At 31.2% G+C, this 22,745-nt stretch overlaps 1 protein-coding gene and 1 long non-coding RNA gene across 3 annotated transcripts in view; one reads left to right on the top strand and one right to left on the bottom strand.

Moving 5' to 3' along the window:
* LOC143222197 (uncharacterized) overlaps positions 1-9,597 on the top strand; it is a 99,723-nt gene extending 90,126 nt beyond the window's left edge. For both annotated transcript variants that reach the window (XM_076448304.1, XM_076448305.1), the window contains one exon: positions 805-9,597. In XM_076448304.1, coding sequence (XP_076304419.1) covers positions 805-970 — 166 coding nt within the window. In that variant the 3' untranslated portion in view covers positions 971-9,597. The remainder of the gene's footprint in view (positions 1-804) is intronic.
* LOC143222199 (uncharacterized) lies at positions 8,179-17,245 on the bottom strand. The gene is made up of 2 exons (XR_013012072.1): positions 16,960-17,245; positions 8,179-11,017 (listed from the first exon to the last, which is right to left on the bottom strand). It is a non-coding gene; the product is annotated as an uncharacterized LOC143222199 (long non-coding RNA).
* Positions 17,246-22,745: the final 5,500 nt, after the last annotated feature.

Here is a 22,745-nt window from a genome sequence, read left to right as displayed (position 1 = left end):
TGCTTTAAGAAATCCAATTTTTAAAAGCAGCCCACACTGTCTCAGGTGTTGCAGGCCTTCTGAACTCCCCAGTGCATTCCCCCCTTCCTCTTCTAGTGGAATGCAGCAGTCCTTTTCACTTGCTAGTTCCAAGCTGCTGGGGTGATTGATCATGGAGGCAACCTCCTGGATGGGTTCCACAAAGATGGCTATAATCATTCAATTCAGTCATGATGTTAGAAAAACATGTAGGTTCAAGAAGGCTTGACAGAAGTGAAATAAAAAGCCTATAACTTGGGTGCTTTCAAAATCAGCATGTCCCAAAATCATTATATCTTAAATGGATTTCTAACTAATTTATAAATAGAGTTGAAAATTCTCTTAGCTGCTTGAAACAAAGAAAAATCTTAGCTCATACAATGAAAGAGAAGTTAAGTATCTAATTACAGGTGACAAAACAAAAAAACTGCATATGTCATTTGTGGGCAAAACATATTTTTTATATCTTCGTAAAGCAATTAGTTTGGAGGTTCTCACTTTATATTCTGGCTTGACAATATGTATAATATGCACATCTAATTAATTGGTTGATCAAAAATTATATATGGTTAGAAAGAAAATCTAAAATAGGCAATTTAGTGTGCATATGAGTCACAGCACAGAAAAATATATGTAACTTATACACTTTGGCTGTCCAGTATGTATATTGTTAAAGGAACATATATTTAGCAAGTAAAATTAAGTATTATATTTTTCAGTTAATTTACTTTGTACTTCTGCCAATTCAAAAAAAAAAAAAAAAAAAGAATCCATTTTGTTTTGTAGGATGTATGAAGACTTTGAGCGTGAAGATGATGAGTTGTCCCCAGGCTTGGAAAAGTTTAATGTTCCAGGAGTTCTACATCCCAGAATCTTACGTGATGTGGTTAAGTCAGATATGGATGATGATGAGTATGACTATGCTGATTCTGATGCAGAGTACCATTACTGAGAATGATATCATATAAAGAAAGGCTAGAATATTAAATTGTTGTAGTCAGTTGATATAGTCTCACTGATTAATATACACATACATACGTGAGGAACAACTAGGCCTCTCCAAATGTGAAGTGGTCTAGGTAAATCAGTATTTCAACTTTTGCCATGTTATTAATAGGTTTTGTTATCTACAATGAAATATGAAGATGGAAAAAACATTATTTGTAATAACAGTTGTTTTCTACTATGACATGTCAGTTTAAGTCACTTTGTGCTGTTAAGTTGGAATTTGCATTTGAGGTGTGCTTAACTTATTTTTTTCCAAAAAACAGAGAGATAGTGGTTTAGCAAATGCAGATTTTTGTTGCCTGTGATCTAGTCCAATGTCATTGATTCTTTTGCCAAGTTCAGTCAGAGTGGTCATAAGCCTGAAAAAAGTTGGGGGATTATAAAATAAGAGAGAAAAAAAAGGCAGAAAAATTATGGGGATTCCCTTTTTCCTTTTCTTCTTTTGCTTAAACTGAGATTCTGCATATGCTTTTTACCTGTGCCAGTTACTAGCATATTTTAGTATAATCCTAGTCATTTAATCTGTTATTTTATGTGGTAGTAATAACCTTATTAATTGTATTTGTTGATAAGTCAGATCAAATATTCTTGTTATAGATAAAACTGCATCACTCTATTATCTACCATTTAGTTGCACTGTCCTTGTTTAAAGATATTTTTTTTCTATTTTAATGATGTAGTCTGAAGTGTTTCTGAAGTTTTATTACCCTTGATAATCAGGTTACAAGTCAAAGTGTTGTTAAAAAGGTAGAATTATTAAGAATAAGTTGAAATATTGTACATACTTTTCTGTGGATTGAATTTTATCTGAAAACTTGGGGAAACCAGACCCTGGAATATGGCCACCCTGTCAGTCTGACCTGTTGGTTCAAAGATAATTTTCTAGGTTTTATAAATAAGATCATAAGTATTGAAAAATACTTACACAAACCTGATTCAGTGCAGCTGTATAACATAACTTTAGTAAACCAGTCTTTTTACATAGTTATTTTAAATGAAACTGTTATAAGGTTATATATTTATTAGATTTCAATGTCTAGTAGCTGAGACAGATTGTCATTGTTCTAAAGAAAATGAATATTTTTGCCTACAGCATAAACTGTGTGTTACAACATTATTTGTTGTAATTTCTTTCGTTTTATCAGTATGGAGAGAGATCACAAGCACTATATCAAGTTAAAACTTACTCAGTTCACAGTGAAACATAAGTTTGATATAGTGTTGCATTGTTGTATAATGAAACACATTTCTTCAAATTGAAAAATTAAGAAGACTAAAAATTCTTAAGCAGATATGAAGTCGATAATTTTAGATGAAGATAATAATTTTTAGTGAAAAATTATATTTTCAGTGAATACGAAGAAAAGTCTGAATTTCTTGATTAAATATTTTTGAAAGGACGGTTCTGGGTGAAAAGTTTTCTTAAATATTTATTGATTGGAGAAAAAATATTTTTAGAAAATTGTACAAAATATTAGGAAGTTTAATGCTATGTTCATACACACATATACAGTAACAAGGTATTTCTAAAAGTCAGCTTATCTTTGGAGCATTTTGTGTCTTTTAGCTTTGAAAAATTTTTAAGTAATTAAATATCAGCTTACATTAGTGAAATTTCATTAAAAAATATTAATGATTTTCAGTTTATATTTAAAAATATTTAGTTTGTTTAAGATTTGTCTCTCTATTTAATACTTAAGCATGTTTATAGCATAATTCAACTTCTTAGGATGCTATATTTCAATATTTGTCTCTTTAAGAAGAAATATTAAATGACGTTTTCTTTACTGTTATGTAGTGAATGTAAATAATAGACCCTGGAATTACATGTAAAATATTCTCAGTTATACGTGCTCTCAACATTTCAGTTGTCAAAGATGTTCTGCAGCTATTACAAAAAAGATTTTGAAAGCATCTGAACTATTAATGTAATGCATGTGATAAAATTATAAATAGTTTGTTGATTTTAATAGACAAGTAAACTGTATTTTCTGCTTCTGAAAATATGTTGCAAATATGTGGGTTGCCAATTTTTTCTCAGTTATTTCTTTAGTCTCATTTGCTGGATAAATAAAAATTGTAAAGTTAAGAATGCTGTTACCCATTCTAGTGTTTCTTTTATACCTTAATAGCTTCAGCATATTTTAACAAGCTTGAGAAATTTGTTGAATATGATGCTGTTTTGTGACTCAGTTTCTGTGATGATAGGTATAATGTATCCTGTTTCCCTAGATATTTTTCAAATTTTTACATCTGTTTACAGCCTGGAGCTGTGAGTGTTTTTAGCTACATAACTCCATTTTTGTACAAGTTAACTCATTACCCAAATGCTTTTTTATGGAATTGTTTGATGTAAAGCATTATCTTACAAATTTCTATTTTCTGATATATAAACAAAAATGTTCAAATACTGATGTCAGAAAATCACTTCTTGTGAAATATATAATGCTTGCAGATGGGTAAAAGAAGTTTATAACATATTCTGTGTTTTGTGCATTTTAGTTTTATGATAGTGGTGATTGTCATAACAGCTGATGGAGGAATACTAGTATTTAAGCTTTCTCTTGTTGACGAGAAACCCACTTGAATAAAAATGTATCTCAGAATGGCTAGTATGGGTATTAACACTTTTGTTGATGAGCAAAGAACAAAGAACAATATTTTGACCTTCCTAGGTCATCTTCAGGTTAACAAAGAGAGAGTTTGCAACTGACCATTGCTGGGCACATCTTAGGGATGAGAGTATAAATGGGTATGGGATTGTAGGGGTCATTGCAGTTGGATGCTAACCTGAAGATGACCTAGGAAATTTGAAACGTTGTTCTCTGCTTATCAATAAAAGTGTTAATAGCCATACCAGCTGTTTTGACATACATTTCAGCTTTCTGAACATTGTTTTACTCCTATGACAATTTTTATGCATGGAAAAACAAAAATTAAAAATCATAATTGATAGATAAATACGTTTCTGTAATCTAACATTGTCAAATCAATTTAAGCATTTCCTCAGCGTGGATTCTTTTTCAGAGTTGTGCATTTCAGTACTTTTTGGCAGCAGTAAGAAAAAGACTGTTATCTCAGTTTCTTCAAAATATTGAGCATTTCTGCTAGTTCCTTGGTGTTGTGGTAAGAGCTAAGAGAACTTACCTAGCCTTGAACTGTCTACACTTTTAACTGACTACATCCATGATGAACAATGAATTTGCTTGCACTACCATCATGAAGTTTATTGTGTACCTGTGAACTTATCTTATTGGTGTAACTACCTTCAAAAGGTTTTCTAACTTAATGCTAACATAGCAACTTATTCTTCATGCTAGTGCTACTCTTTTTTTTCAAGAAAATTACTCCAATTTTCAGGTGAGGCATGAACATTATCAAGGAGTTTGATGAGGTTTGAACTTCTTTTCTACCTTATTAGGACCATGATCTTAAAAAGTGATTTATGAAATATTTGATCATCTTCAAAATGTTACTCTGTGCTGAACAGAATATTTTTGTCTCTGATTAAACTCACTGAATTAGCTACTACTGTTATCATCAAATATAAAACTATGGTCTTGCTATTTAAGACAGGAATAAAACCTAAGTGTAAGAATTTTTTATCTTGAATTCATGGATGTTGTTTTTACTTATATTTTAAACAATCATTTACAAAAATTATTCTTAAGAATTACATCATAAAATTGTCTAGTTAGCTGTATGACATCTTTTTATAGTTGTTATTATTGCATCTCTTTTTACTTTTAAATCATTAAGTCTTTACTGTAGTCACACTCACACTATCTCTAATTTATGCTTTTTTCTTTACAAACTTTGATATGAGAACCCATTTAATAGTTTTTGAGGAAAAGTTAGCAAGGCTTTTAATTAAATTAGTTTCATTTTGCTGTTTTTTGTATGCTAATGTTTATTCTCTCATTTGTTTTTTGTTTTTTCCTTGAAATTTTGTTAATTGTCTCACTTATATTGGTTGTGTAAGATTTTTTTATAAATGCTTTGTCTGTGAATGTATGGTAAACAATAATTTACTAAATCTTAAAATTTATGTTTGATGAATGTACTTGTGATGTCATAATTAAAATATCCATCAATAACATACTTTTTGTGTCACAATATTAACTTCATCTTTGTGTAATATATTTGCACTAGTTAGTAAACAGTAAGAGTTAAAATAATTACTGCATTCACTTGCAGTTCTTATCCTTCATGATTACAGTATTTATATATTAAAGAAAATGCACATATATAATATACTGTAGTGATTTGTTCAATTTTTATATGCTACAAACTGTTGAACTATTTGGAATAATTAGGTGCCATATAATTTTAATTTTCACAACAATGTGGCTTTGAGCTGAATTAGATTTTGGAATGTGTAGGTAATGAAAATTATTTCAACTAGAAATACAGTTTAATATTATTATTACACATATGGATATAGTTGATTAGCATTTTAGTGTAAAATTACATTTGTTTGATAATCATAATGTAGTTGTGGTTTTTTGTATATAAGAAGTGTTATATATAACAAAAGCAAACAGAGCTAATGATATGAATCTATTGAGTATGATGTAATAATAAGTAGGCATGGAGAATCTGACTGTGGATGTTGAATGTATGTGGTTACAGAACTGCTCATCAATCAACTGGTTTTTAAAATAAAATAATAGGTGCATTATAGTTAATCATTGCATTCAGAAAGTTCTAAAGCCATTTTATTTCATTTTTCATACTTCAGTGTGGCTTGTAACATGACATACAGGAAACTTGTAAAATAATTGAAAGTTTTGATTGTAAAATGATGGGTGTAATTTATTTCTTTGGGGGTTTCTAAAACAAACTAATACATGCTAACAAGTTCATATATGTGTGACATAATATTGTAAAGACATTCAAATTGAAATGGTGCTCAGGCAGGTTTTATATAACATCTTTAACATAACCAATGTGAATGTAACTGTAAGTATTACTTACATTTTTTAAACATTAAGTAATTGAGAAATGTGAATACAGTTTTGAAATGTAGTAGACATTAACTTTTTTAGATTACACACTGACAAAATTAATAAACTACAGAATCAGAAAATTTGGGCTTAAATATTTTGATATTCTATGATATATTTACAAAGCACATTTCACCTTCTTTTATGAATATTACACTGAAATGTTCTTGAATTGCTAGTTTAACTTTCAATTAGGACAGTTTTAGAAGTTGACTTCTAAATACTACATTAATTTTGACATACTTATTATAAATATTAAATGATATCAATTAAGCCTTTTCTTAGTTTGTTGCAACAGCCAAGGTGGAGTTAAATTCAAGAGGTTATTGTAGTATCACTTTTACTCGTGTTTTTCCTCATTAAACTGTAATAAGTTCATAGGAGCATAGACTAATTTACAATAGAGTTTGAGACCTATTTCCTGATTTTAATGTGTGCTTTGGAGTTTTTTTTTAGTTTTTTTTTAATCATCATCTTCATCAGTTAATCAGTTGTACCATTAAAATTATGTTGAGACATCATTTCAGAATTCTATGGTAGAGTCCTGTTAGATTACATCTATTAATACCTGTAACCTTCATAAGTGAAAAAAAAAAGGTTTCTGTGTAGATCTGTTGTGAATATAATGTGATATTAAATGTTTCTCCTCCATATTTTCTTCTTTCTAGCATTACAAAGATCAAAGTAGAATGATTTTGTTTTGTACCATTAGAATGTATTTGCACATAATGACATACATACCTTGGGCTTGTATTTAAGTACAAAAGCCCAATTATGGCTATATAAATGGATGAAGCATACATGAATATAAGTGATTTTTTAATAAATGAAAAATGATCTTGCTGTAAATTAAAATGTTTTTTTTATCAAAAGTTATTGTAGCAAACACACAGTTTATTTTATATACAAGACATTTTTTCCATTTCATATAGGAAATATATTTGTGATCATGACCAAATATAGTTCTATTACCAATCATAATTATTACTTGTAACCTCAAGCATTAATTTTTAAAACGAAAAGAAAGTTTGTTTATTTCATGTAGTGAATGTTAAAAGCTACAAATAATAACTTTACCTTCTCATACGCCCCCAGCTAGTACAGCGGTATGTCTCCGGATTTACAACGCTAAAATCAGGGGTTTGATTCCCCTCGGTGGGCTGAGCAGATAGCCCGATGTGGCTTTGCTATAAAAAAAACACACACACAGTATGTGTGTGTTTTCATAATTAAATTAAACCTTCTCATACCATCTCTAATAAAAACCAAAGTATTAGTTGCCAGTCTGAGAATTTTCTGTTGTACTATGAACTTTATTAAATTGGAAATTTTAGATAATTTATGGATTAAATCTACTGGTAAGAAATATGTTGTCATAATACATAACAATTAGTTGTTTGAATATAGACAACCATAGCTTTAATGTTCACAGATAATCTAATATTCTTTAAAACATGACCTGATATAACAGAAAATCAATTAACTTTTTATATGTTCAGAATTGTTTGTAAAAGAAATGTAATTATCTGTATAGGTAATTCTGTTGGTGAGTTACATTTGGACACATGTTTCATGATATATATACCACAATTTGAGTCAAGAAAAATCAAGTTTTTGATCAGGTTCACAAATGCCTTTTTGTTTTACTGCAAATTAGTTATTTAGTTTAAGCTTAAGACAGTCCACTTGTGATATTAGAAATCATTATGCCTTTGAAAATTTAAACAATTGTAAAGCTGTTGAAAAATGGTTTTCATAATATATTTATATAGACACATACACACACACTTAACTGAAAAACAATCTGTGCCTTCAATGATTCCTTAAAATATATTAAGTGTTGTTAGTAAAAGTTAACAGACAAGAAAAATTCTTATTTGTATTAGTTATTGATCTTTTCTCAAGTTACTGATATAAGAAAAAGGCCGTATTTAATACCTTTGCTAAAACATAAAACAAATTATTGAGTTCTTGATGGTTTTATAACAATGAACTTTTCAGTACTGGTTGTTGTATTAAAATATTTGTTAACTTGATGTTTAAATAGCAAGCAATAATGAGTGCATTAGATCTGTATTACTGTGGGTACAACAAAAATGAATTTGAAAGTAGGATTAAGAATTTTCTGAAAGGTAAAATCCTGTTTGTTTAAAAAACTATTTATTTTTATACAACATTTCTTGTTCATAGAGAATGACAACTCAAATTTTGCTAGACATGTAATGAGAGGTAATGTAAAACAATAACTACATTTACTTTTTAAGATTAATTGTAACTAGGCATTTTTACCAGTAATATTAATTAAATTAGTGTAATTTTAATAGACACTTTTAAGATTTTTGTAAGTTTTACTTGAAACAAAGATCAAATGCTATGGTGCTTTTACTATTATGATGTACAAAAAGGTAAGATTCTTAGAGTAATTTTCAACAGCATATTTACCACTTTGCTTGTACACAGGTTAAACATTTTTTCATCATTAGACCTAGTCAATTAAGTTTTTGGTGTTGAGTTATATTTGCGTCATAAAAAAGATTTTTTTTTTTACTTTTTACTGACAGTGAGAAAAATATAGTTAATGTCAGGAAAGCTATAGTTGAAGAATATTACTATCTTTCATACCTAAGATACACCCTTTAAAATGTTTATATATGAAATTACAAACTACTTTTTGGTATAGTACTGAAATGTAATGCAGAAAACAGTTGTCATAAAACTACATTTAATAATATGTTAATGATGTGATGACTTTTCTTATAATTTTGAACTTGCAATTATTTGTTAAAATTATAACTTGTGTAATTTTATTAGGAATATAAAATAGTGGATTTATGAATCACAGGAACTTTTGTGTTTTGCCTCTAATGGTAAAATATATGAGTGTTTGAATTGTCAAGTATTGTTAATGAGTGATAAGTTTGAAAGTAGAAATGGGTTTTGTTTGTTTTTTTTGTGAAGTAAATACGTGCATATTTTAAATTAATGAACCTGCTAAGATAGTTCTCAGGGTTTTCTTTTCTGATTTTGAAAATCATTTTCACTTGATACAGTATCTGAAAGTTTTTTAAGTGACTGAGTAATTTACACAGCCAATTATTTTTATTTTCAAGAGCATCTGTTCCTCACTATTTGAACTAGAAAAGCAAAAAAATAATTTATAGAGTTTATAAATGGTATAAAGGTATTGATACCTTTATAAATGCAAGAAATTGATAAACAGTAGTTGTTTTAATACAGGAATACTGGAAGTGCAATATATGTATAGATGTGTAGACAAGAACATTGTATCTTCTTTATTTGCTTTGTTTTTTGTTGAAGTAGATATGTGTTCAATCACTTTGTGTTTCACTAGTATAATTTAACAAATATTAAATTATTTATTTATTCATTCTTGGAACTATCTGAAAGATTTTATTTGTTAAAGGTTTTGATTGATATGTTTTATAACAAAACTGGTTGACTAACGTAAGGCTTGATTACAACAAAAACTACATGAAGTTCATGAACAAGTTGTAATGTATTGATTTTGTACAGAAGTGTATAAAAATAAAGATGAAAACAAGACTAGTTAGCTGTGTAGCAGTTTAGGCATAATATAATTGACTTGTATATACATAAGACACTTTCATTCAAACATTCTTTGCTAGTTAATTTCAGAAGGAAGTATGATTTATCTTGTAAGGCCCCAAAATTTTTTCATTTTATATATATCTGTATAAGAAGAAAAACAATATCCAAAAAGAATAATAATTACAGTTGTGAAAAAATTAATGCATCAGACAATTTTTTCACACTTTACTTGTTTGCTATAAATGTTTTATAAGATTATGCATTCTGGAAGTGTCAATACTAGTCTAAAACTCTTATTGGTGTAAGGTGACTGATACTCCAGTTATCTAAACACATATATGCATGTTTATATTAACAAACCCACTGTGGCAAATGTATTACAGCAAATATTTGGCAAATAAAAATGCTACTAATTTAATTGACATAAAAGTGGTCACAGAGTCCAGTTCCTTTTTGTATTTGGTTGTCCCTCCTCTAGCCTTGACATTGCCATGGCATAGAATGCATGTGGAATAGGGCTTCCTGCAGTTCTAAAGTGCTTCTCACTTTCTTCTTTTGTACTTTGTTACCTGTTAACCTCCCAGCAGTTTTTTTATAGGGTTGAGATCTGGGCTGTTGCCTGATCAACATAGTGTCTTAATATTTCTCCTGTGATGATGGTCCTTCATCTGAAACAATGTCTTTACAATACAAATAGAGTAGAATTTCCTCATTATTTCATATCTGCTGCAGAGATTACATAAATATTACCAACCTTTTTAGCATTATGATAGGGAACAGAATCATTCTGAAAGGTGCACTGGTCAGCTTCATTGAAGTGTTTTTGAATTGCAGGCTTTAACTGGACCTCGTGGATCTTTATTTACTTGTTGGCATTGACAGTACTGTTCATATAATGTATGTGTTCCATTCCCAAGTCAAAAATGCATCACCATAATGCTTGACCTTGAGGATGGTTCACAGTTGCATTCAAACATGTTGGATGAAACTTTTCTCCACAAGTGCTTCCTACCATACCTGTGTAGATTGACTTTAATTCGTCTGAGATCACTTTGCTCCAAAATGCCTCAGTCCAGACAACATGGTCTTTGTCCCAGTTAAGCCTCATCTACCTCATTTTGTTGTTGAGGGTTAGTTTCTTTCTTTGCTATCTTGCTAGGAAACTGGCTGAACACAGGCAAGACCATTTGTTGTGTGCAATGACAGTGATTCCTGAAGTTTTTTATCTTGCTGTTTTCAAATCTGTGGACTACAGCTGATAATTATGCAAGTTCATGCATTTCAAAACACAACTGTCAGCTAACATGGAAGTTTTCTTTCTACCCCTTCCCTTTTGCCACTCTACACAGCCAGTCTCTATATTTCTGCACCCAGTGGCTTAGAGTAGACTGGTTAAATTGAATTATTTCGTATTTCTAATAAGTAGACAATATTGTATCATCCATAAAACATATTTGCCACTATATGCATTAGGGTTTCAAAACAGACACTGATTCTAAAGAAAAGTGTGAAAAAAATTGAATTATGCAATAGCTTTTTCAATCACTGTATATAGTGAAATGAGGAAAATTTGTTTGAATTACATATTGACTAAAACACATTCATCTTTTTAATGGAGATAAAGACCTTTGCAAATCTTACTTTTGGGAAAAGTTACATAAAATGCATCAGAAAAGATAATTTTAGTTTAAAATCAAACTCATAATAATTATTTGAATAACTGCATGCCAGCAACTAAGGAAGGATCAGAAGAATAACTATAGCTACCATTTCCCTGATAGTTCAGTGGTAGGCATCAAGGTTTACAAGACTAAAAACCCCCACAATGGAGCCAATTTTATAATTATGTGTTTATTAACAACAAAACCAACAAATGGAATTATTATACCAAAACATTAGAATTACAGTTTTGCATCAGCAAGAAATAGAAATGATAGAAGTTAGGGGAACATTTTTTTTATTGTGGAATTGTAATTGTATTTCCTTCAACTGCATTTAAGTGCTCATAAAATGTGAAAAAAGTTCTTTAAATGTTGTCACAAAAGGGATGAACAAGACAGGCATTTATCACTTAAATAGTTTTTCCATTCCTTGTTAGTAACGTGAGAAAACAGACATGGTATTCAGGTTCAAAAATATTTTTTTCACACTTTAGTGCAAAAGGCACATAGGAGGTAAAAACATGCAAATGATAAAAAAAAAATCAAAATAGCTTTAACAAAAATGACTGTCACTAGCAACAACAGACACTGATTCCGAAGAATGTGTGGCATAGGAGTCTCAACTCTAGGCATCAAAGGATGCCTAGGCAATCTCAAATGAAGAAATAAGAGGAGAAAAGTTCTCTGTTCAGTGGATAGTGTAAGCTATAATACACATACAATATCACATAGAAAAGAATATTACAATTGATGATCTTTTCAACCTACATTAGTGTAACTTCTTCTCAGACAGAATAGATATTTTCTGTGTATACCTGGTGTTTTGCATATTGTTGATAAAGTATTCTACTACTAAGAAGATAATGACCCCAAACACTCATCCAACCTATGCAAAAATTATTTAGCTGAGAAAGGAGCTGCTGGAACCATTCAAGTAATGCAATGGCCCACACAGAGACCCAATCTGGGATTTGATAAATCAAACCCTTGACAACTCAAAAGTATTTCCAAAGAAACTTGAAGGAAATGTATTAAAGACTTTTGGAGTAATATCTCAAAGGAACTTTGATTAATTACAATGTAACAATGCCTAAAACACTGTCTACAGTTATTAAAGCAAAAAAGGAGTACACACAACATGTTAACTGTTTCGAAACTTAAGCATTTCCACTGAGTTTTCTATTCTACTAATATGAAGAATAATAATATTTTGATGTTTCACCTGTGACTTACCTTCCATTCTTCTTTGAAAGTAGTCAGAAATCTAATTTTTGACTTTGCCCTAACATTTTTACAAGATACTGTGTAACGGATTTATCATTTATTTCAATACGTCTGCTTCTTTCAATATAGTTTTTCTTTTTTCTTTTACATGTGATGCATATTGTTCACTGTGTATTGCATAAGCCTCGCCTGTTCTCTAAAATTATAGAAGATTCTTGAGAGTAAGAGTCAACAATATTTGTTTCATGAAAACACTAGCTTGGTTTTGAATATTGTTGAATCTTTGAGAAACTCGCATGAGTTGTATAAAAACAGCTAGTTCAAAAATGGTAGAAAGAAGACAATTATTATTAGTCAGCTACAGTCATTGTGCTATAGGCCTCAGAAGTTATAATTGTGATTAATGCCTATTAATTGGAAAACAACAGAATTTGACCAGGAACGTTTACATATTTTGAACATTACAAATCGTTCAACTTCAGTGAATTAACTTTGGGCACTAGTAGTTCTACAAGGGCATTAGATATTGTCACCATTGAAAACTTACAATGATTCAAGTTTAACCAGGCATCAAAAAAATATGCAGGTGTATCAAAAAAGATAAAAGATTCTATTCCAGACCAGATATAAGCCTTGGTATTGTTTTTAAGTTTGTAAAACTTTTGTATATATGCCATCATCTGTAATAACTATTTGTAATAACCTTTATTATAAATTATAATTTTTTTCATTGTATATTAAAATATATTTGCATTAAGAAAGAAAATTATGTGTATCAATCTTGTTGGCAAATATAATTAATTTGATACATATTAATATTACATTAACTTCTAAATTAAAATTGAACTTTCCGGCTGTTTCAAATAGTAATATCTAACATATGTAACATAATAAATTAAAGGCTAATCCGAGTTAAATTATAATATGTAACAACTGTAGATGTTAAAAGATCTTTAATACAGAATATGGCCCAGTATGGCCAGGTGATTAAAGCATTCAACTCGTAATCTGAGAGTCGCGGGTTCGAATTCCCGTCACACTAAACTGCTCACACTTTCAGTTGTGGGAGCATTATAATGTACAGTCAATCCCACTATTCATTGGTAAAAGAGTATCCCAACAGTTGGCAGTGGGTGGTGATAACTAGCTGCCTTACCCCTAGTCTTAGACTGCTTAATTAGGAATGGCTACCATATATAGCTCTTGTGTAGCTTTGAGCATAATTAAAACAAATAATACAAAATACACAACCCCAGAAGGTGGGAGTCAAACATACTACATCGAAAATTAAAATAAACAAAATGTTTAATGAATAAAATACATAATGGAACCAAAAATCACACATTTTGAATAAATTAAGATACAAACAAAGTAAAAAACTTCATACTGAGTACATTAATATTAACCTCTTTTATAGTAAATCACAAAAGGTATGAAAAGAGCTATAAGGATTAATTTGACATTGTTGGTTAATTTTCCCTTTATAATAAAACTAGATCATCAGTAAAGATAGTTAATTAAATTTATGAACTACATGATGCACTAACTTTCTGGATGCCACCAAGACAGTTCAAGTTTTTATCTGGTATAGCAAAGGCACAAGTATTTAATTAATTACATTCTTGTTTCTTTTCATATGCAGTTTAGCAGATAGCAGTACTCCTGACTAAATAATTACTTTTAAAAAGTGTGTAATGAAGTTATTTTGTATTTTTGGTAGTTATAAAACAGATTGATCATAATAAAAAATGCTGTTTGTAAATTACGCGAATACAGTGCACCAGAGAAGCCATTTGGAAAGCGATCACTTCCTTCATCACAGCAAAATACATAGTAATGATTCAGATAGGGCAGAGCCTTCTGTTTCTAAACAGCCATAAATGATTGTATTTTACATCAAAGTTCTGTTGCTGCACTACCTGATCAATAAAGTGAACACTTACCAAAGCTCTTGTAAAATTCATTTGCAAAGACATGCAACCTATCAACATTATCTAGTTTAATGATTTCAGGAATTTTGTAGTAAGATGGAAGCTAGCTACCAGCTTCTGGGTCACACAATATTTTCAAAATAGTTAAAGTGTATGAAACTACTAATGCAAATATGAAGCAAATACTAAAGAACTGTGAAGATATTGCTTTAGCTACAGATGTATGGATTTCGTCAGCCACTGTTTCTTACGTTACTGTAACAGCATACTGTATTACTAATTCCGGGTCTGCAGACAAAAGATCTCAAAGAAAGTCACACAGGAAGAAATGCTGCAAAATGTATTTTAAAATTTCTGTTTGACTTTAATATATGTAAATAAGTTTTAGCTGTCACTACTGGTCATGCTCTGAACTACATCACTGCAGTAGAAAGGAACCACAACTTGATAAATAACCCAGATCTGATGCACGTAATTAACCTTGTTGTACAAAAGTGACTGAACTTTGGACAACTCGAAATAATATTTAGCAGGCTTAAACTTTTAGTTCTAGATTTCAATAGGTTACCAAATGACAAAGGTCTTATGGAGGAAAAACAAAAGTTGTTTGGCTTGAAAAATGAAAGTTTGTTCAATGAGTGAGTGCTTGATGTGCAGAAACAACACATGATTTACTATGCATTATGACAGCATTTTTGAGTAAAAGCTCTCACATCTGGAGTTAACAACAAACGAATAGTTAGTTGTTGGAAACATCTATGACATTCTGAAACCATTTACAAATGTGAATACTGCATTATCTTCATACAAATATCCAACAGCTTTGGTACTTTTATCTCTAAAGCATACCCTGATCCATCCAGTTAAAACATAGCACCAATCGAAACTCCTATCATAAGGGAGATAAAAATCAAACTGTATAGAAGTTGAGTTTGAGATACCACAAGGAAAAGCAATAAACATTTATACTGTTTAATAAGATACTAATCTTTGATCCATGTTTTCACTGATTGATATATTTTTCTGAACAGGGAGAAATTCAAAACGAAGTGATACAGAACTTAGTGAATGAAATTGGTTTGGAAAAGGAACATAACAGTGAAAATACTGAAGCTAGCAGAAAAACCTCAATGACGACAACGAGTGACCTGCTTTAGGATACTTATACCAGCAGTCAAGAGACAGAAAATTGTGAAACACAACATATGCAAGACATGGCATGCTATATCCAAGACACACTAGTCTCAGCAGATAAAAATCCACTCAAATGGTGAAAAAAATCAGGCATAAGTACCCACTCCTTGCTCGACTGACCAAAACAAGACCTGTGTACACCTGTCACATCTGTTTATTCTGAATGTGTTCTCTTGGCTACATAAAGTGTTCTAAATAAAAAAAATGCATGCTCAGCCTTAGATCCTGAGCAAGTCAACAGGCTTATATTCTTGTACAATAACGTGTAAATTGTGCACATTTGTTGTACATGGTTTTCATTTCGTTGGAATAATACACTGAACTTATAAGAAATTGAACAGTTACAAGAAAAAAATACTTATAATAATACAGATTTTTTTAGTTCCGTTCTTTGAGTTGGGCATCCCAATGACAGAAACTTGATAGTTAATATTTTGTGTTTCAAGGTATTTTGGTTATTTGTTAAACTGGTTTTATCATTTGTTGTTTTGCCTCAATATCATGTGGAAAATGCATTACGCTGTTCTTTTGTGATACATTGTAAGAGTATAATAAAGAAGTGTTCTGTTATGGACAGTTAAAAAACAAACTGAACTCTAAATATTAATTTTTATAGGTTGACTCGATATTGGGAGATCAATTATTGATGTCAGAGTTTGGTTTAACCTAAGAGTCCTATCAAAAACCGTAAAATAAAACCCTCACACAAATAGAAAGCAAACCATAATCATTGTTAAAAACAAACTGAACTCTAAATATTAATTTTATAGGTTGACTCGATATTGGGAGACCAATTATTGATGTCAGAGTTTGGTTTAACCTAAGAGTCCTATCAAAAACCGTAAAATAAAACCCTCACACAAATAGAAAGCAAACCATAATCATTGTTAAAAAACAAACTGAACTCTAAATATTAATTTTTATAGGTTGACTCGATATTGGGAGATCAATTATTGATGTCAGAGTTTGGTTTAACCTAAGAGTCCTATCAAAAAACCGTAAAATAAAACCCTCACACAAATAGAAAGCAAACCATAATCATAATAACTGTATACACGTACTTACATCTGTACATTCTGTTGAAGCATATATGTGTGTTTGTGTGTGTGTATACAATGGTATATGTTATGTAAAAAGTTTTAATGATACTTAGTGACTAAGATTAGAAAATCACTGGCTAGTTCACAAATACGATAGACAGAAGCATTCACAATTCAATTACTTTTCTAGATTTTAGTACAAGACTGGGTATTTTAGTTATGACAGGTCACAACACATGGGTACACTCATTACTATGATGGCAGGCATTGGCTAAGAGAAATATCTACATGCTTTGCATATACTCACGTCCTATATCACCTATAGTACATGTATCTCAAGAGCCTGAGGACATCCCAACTCAGACTTCCATGTTGGACCCAGGTTTACCACTACAAGATGGCCCGACTACTTCTTGTTGTAACTGCCAGAAAAGTATAACACATGCCAGAATTCTTATTTAGCCTCCTCCTTCTTATGATTTGATTGTTGTGTAGGTAGCTCTCTGTTCCAATAGGAAGAAAAATAAGTTGAGATTGAAACAGGTTCTCACACATTCAAGTTAACTCGGGTCAAGCAACAATAATCAACATCATCAATTGTTATTTTTCGTTAACACTTCCAGTGTCTTTTCTTAGGAACTTTCTTTTATTTACAATTTATGCACAAATTATGAATTTTCACTGTGTGGGTATTACTGTCTGCCTTTCCTTAGTACACTTACTATTTCATACTTCCTTGCTCTATCTTACAAGAAACAACCTTAAAAATATTCAGTAAGCCTATTTCTTTATTAGAAATATTTCAATCTACATGACTGCAAATATTCCTATCAAAATCAAATAAAACATGTAATTATTTGTTATGATGTCTAAGCCAGCATCTATGAATTTAATTTTGTTACTGAAAATTTCTCTACTCATAAATATTTCAACTTGATCCACTTCAAATATCTTGTGCTCTACTGTTACAGAAATGCCAGGTAAAATTGTCATCAGAACCATGTGGTGAAACTGTGTTTCATGAAACCCCTGGTAAAACATATTTTTCTCCTCCCTCAGTCACAGTTGGAGTCTCTGTCACTTTTATTTCTTCCATGAAACTTTACTACCTATTGAATGTTGCAATGCTAAAATCGAACTATACTCTTACTGAAATTAATAGAAATAACAGATACAATGCATTATCTGATAGTAATATCTAGGTTGATTATCAAGTTCACCTCATATTTATCAGTTCTTAAGTTCAATATCAAATTTTTAGTCTCCACATTCATGTTGCTTTTTATCATTGTTCTTTATGTAGTTGTTTCATTTATGCTATGCAATACTTTAGAATTAGCACATACAATGGGCAAATTAGAGTATGAAATGAAGACCACACACTTATGTAGTTCTATACATATATATATGTTTTTATATACATATGTTATAATTAAACATTGCTAAGTATACAAGTAGTTTATAAACTTGCCTGTGGCTACTGCATGAATAACTTTGATAATAATCATATCATCCTTTGAAATTGCCATTGGTAGTTTCTTCTAGAGATTATAAAACTCTACTTATTTTTCATGATTAAGGAAATGAATTATCACTGGGAAAATTTGGATCAATTCTGAAAAATTTGCTACAGCACTACTACATGTGATTGGTTTTCCTAGAATTGTTGATTCAACAGTTTGTATCAACAACTCTACTGCTCAACAAAGATTAGCATCTGTTGAGCCATCATCTAAAAGCAATAGCTATGACATCTTTGCTGCCTAGTCCCACCATTCCACAAATTGTTTTCCATTCTTAACAACATCTAGGCAGAGGTAGCAGTCTTTCCTATGAGCAAACCATGCTGTGCCATGTACTGACCTGGATAGCTCTACTCATTTATTGAAAACCAGTGTGATTGCATTGCAGTGTCAAAATGTGTGGATGGCTGGTTAACCCTTAGTTTTGGTACAGTCCAACATGGTTGAAGTGTGTATGTCATCTGTCTAAAGAGTAGCTACAACCATTGTTGCTGTTGTGAGTCTTTTCTTTTCCTATGACCAGCCTGAAGTTATTACTTCATATTAGTTGTGATGGAAAGTTCTTTGGTTAGAATGGAAATGCCTTTAACATCCAGATGTTGCCTTATGGCTAAACTGGAACAACACTCACTGAATTTGTCCATGAGTGTATCCTTCCATTCTAAGAATATCATTCCCTGAGAAGTTTAATTGTGCAATCAGCATAGATCTGCATAGGTGGCATGTGCCTTAATGCCAGACCTCTTTCAAGCTTTAAACTCAGCCCAGTAAACTGCTTGATTTCCATGGTGTCAAATAGCAGTACACCTCATTGGTGACTGTTTTCTGCCAATTCTTTTTTTATATATTCTATAGCATCCAAGGCAGTAACGTCACATCTTAGAACCAGGCAATGAATAGTCTGTTTTTGAGCCCATACATTTTCAGGCAAAAAGCTTTATGAAACAGCCAAAATCCTCTTTTGCCATTCCCTTAATCATAAGAGCAAAATTTGTTTAGATTTGTTCAGAGTGATCCATGGTGTTGACTGTTGGCAAAGGCCTCTACTTCATGGATTCTTGGCCAATGCCTGGCTGAAATACCACTGAAGCTGATAGTGCAAAGTGACAGCCATATTAGGGACACCAATACTCAGATGAGTGATTACTCTATGGTTCAGGCTAATGAGGCAATAAGTTACTTACAGCAGCTCATTGTACAGCCCTGATCAATAACATGTACCATGTAAGTCATGATTGACATTGCACACTACTTTCTAGCTCAGAGAAGATCATCATACCATGGTTAATGGCTTTTATTAATACGTGTCAGCTGTCTTTTCTTCAAAGAAAACAGTGTTACTTGACAGAGGTCACCCACCATCAAAGATTATTCTTAGCTAGTTGTCTGTAGTCTATACTAAAACTGGATATATGATGCTCTGGCTTCTGAAACTCTGATACAGGTTTCAGATTTCAGTTATCAATACTTCTCTTATAACAAGGTCAAGTTGTGAGGGCAGGATATGATCCATCAAATGTCATGGACCTTCTTCTCATAAACAAAATTTCAAATCCTATGTAAACACTTTTCTAGAATTGATATCTCTCATATACAACTCTGATGACAAACTACTACTCCTGGTTGTAAGCATTTTTACTTTGAGAATAAGCCATTTTCTCAAATTAGAAGTTCCACTTTAAACTCGTTTTAATTTAAGATATCAGGCCAGAACCAGTGGTCACATATAACAAAAATAGAAAATTCCAAACTAAACCCTATGGTCATGATATAAAGATTTCTCCTTCCTATCTACTTGTAGTATTCTCAAACAAATTAATTTTTGTGCAAGGAATAGATCAGTACAACACCAGGGTCAATCTATAAATTTAAGGAGTTATTGTTTTTGAAAGATTGATTAAATATGAAACTTGTATAAGAAAAGAAAAAGATAGGATACATTAAATAAAAAGATTAGTACAATATTTATTTGCAAATAAAAAAAATACAGTATGCATTCTTACTTAGGTAGTTACATGATCACTTCTACCAAGTCAGGCTAGTTCCTAATTCTGTTAAATGGATTAAACTGAATCCATACAGAACATATGTAGTTAAATTTCGAAAAAATACCTAAATACACCTTAGTAGAAATATACTTTTCATTAGTTATGATAACATTTACACTTATCACATTAACATAACTTCATTCTAGGAGTGCACTGAACATTAACAGTTGTCTTGGTGTTTAACCTTTGCTTAAGCTAGAATACACGAGCTTGCAAATTTAAATTTCATAAAAATTGTTTTGGTTTCAATAACGGATTTTCCATAATTAAGTTACGCAGATTTCAGAAATAATATAATTTATTCTACTTCATAAAGATTTTTTACAAATCAAGGAAAAGACGCTTACTTAGATAAAATTTACAACAAACATAACTGAATATGTTTGGATTATTTATACAACCATTTATTGCAAAAGCGACGAATAGATAATATTGAAATGAAAAAGTAATGACAAAGTTCATGCACAAACACTATCTAAAAATGGCACATAATACAGCATGTGAAGTGTCATCGTTTGTTTTCAACAAATTTTTGGTCTAAAGTGTAACAAGGCTTGAGGTGAACAGCTACTCACTTAGGTTGCCAAAAATACTAAGTCGACTTTTACGCGAGATATATCAAAATATAAAACTTTTTGGTCAAAAATCATGGGTCGACAATTACACGAATACATGCGATAACTATTCAACACGAAAAACCTTCAATGTGTAAGAATTACACGAAAAGCTTAGATTCACTGAAAATCCTGCCACTGACAAAAACAAGTTCCTGTCCCACTTCTAGGCCTAGTGGATAGGGTGTTCAGCTCGCAATCTGCAAGTCTTAGGTTCAAATCTTCATCACCGAACATGCTCGTCCATTTGGGGATGTTACAACTCTATAGTCAATCTCCCTATTCGTCAGTAAAAAATATTCCTACAGTTGGTTGTGGGTGGTGTTGACTAACTTCCTTATAGTCTGTAAGTGCTAAATTACAGACGGCTAAGTAGATAATCCTCGAGCAGTTTTGTTTGTGTACAACTTAAAAAAAAAACAGTGCATTGATTGTTCCTCGATACAGACTGACTCTTCCAGTATTTTTGCTGATGTCATTCTTATCTGTTAACAAAGGAGAAAATTTGGATTTCTCCAATCTTCTCTTCAGCGTAGTCTCACTTGAATGCTTAGAGTACTGACTGATTTTTGTTTTGCATCTCTAAAATGCAAATATGACATTTTTATCAAGTATTGCACACATCTCTCATTGGACTTATTTGAGGTTCAAAGTATTTCTCCTCTCAGACTTTTTAAATATACCTATTTAGGGATAACTTTTGATACGCAGCTTACCTTTTGGTATTTTTCATACTACATATGTTGTATTATAATAAGCTATTAATGAGTCTTCTTGGGAAGCTAGCTTGTTCTTGTACTTCTCTACTTTTGGATCGATTGTTTATCTGAGCAGTATCAGACTATGGCTACATCCTTCATTGCACTGTTTGTTTTTTTCCTTTTGCATTGGATTGTCTATCTATTCTGTCGCCCCCGACGTTCTTACGTATTATAATTTATCAGGGACGAGTCTTTTGTTTTATTTGTTTGTTTTGAATTTCGCGCAAAGCTACTCGAAAGTTTGTTTGTTTTTTTAATTTCGCACAAAGCTACTCGAGGGCTATCTGCGCTATCCCTAATTTAGCAGTGTAAGATTAGAGGGAAGGCAGCTAGTCATCACCACCCACCGCCAACTCTTTGGGCTACTCTTTTACCAACGAATAGTGGGATTGACTGTAACATTATAACGCCCCCACGGCTGAAAGGGCAAGCATATTTGGTGCAACCGGGATTCAAATCCGCGACCCTCAGATTACGAGTCGAACGCCTTAACACGCTTGGCCATGCCGGGCCTCAGGGTCGAGTCTCCAATTTATTGTGCCACGTATTACAATTTAATATAGCATTAAACTGAGTTAAATTGTGATTCAAATACAAAAGTTAATTCCATGTAGAGATGTATTAAATTTAAAGAGAAAATTGCGAGAATGACTGTCGTTAGGTGCTGTAATGAATCTCGTACGATTTTCTGATTTATTGTGTAACATACGTTATGTATCACAATTTCAAACAGATGGACATTTTAATTTGAATTTAGAAGTTAATTGAATGTCAATATGTACCAAAGTTATGATATTTGCCAAAAAAGATTGATACACACAATTTTCTTTTTTAATGCAAATATATTTTAATAAACAAACACAATTTATAATAATGATTATTACAAACAATAATTTATATAAAAAGGTTTAACAAACTTGCCAACAATATTGAATTTTCTATCCGATGCGGAACAACTTTGATATCTTATCGAGAGTTCACGACGCGTGAATTCATTTTGAGTTGATATAAGTACAATTCACTTAACGAGAGCCAGTTAGGTCTTCAAGCATAGAAATACTGACTTTGGGAGTTAATCTGCTGGAGTTAAATGATTGGTAATGTTCGAAATCTATAAACGTTCCTAATCAAATATATTTACTTTCCT

This window comes from Tachypleus tridentatus, chromosome 8, assembly GCF_004210375.1.
Source record: "Tachypleus tridentatus isolate NWPU-2018 chromosome 8, ASM421037v1, whole genome shotgun sequence".
Classification (NCBI taxonomy): domain Eukaryota; kingdom Metazoa; phylum Arthropoda; class Merostomata; order Xiphosura; family Limulidae; genus Tachypleus; species Tachypleus tridentatus.
This window is presented reverse-complemented; position numbering and strand designations above follow the sequence as displayed.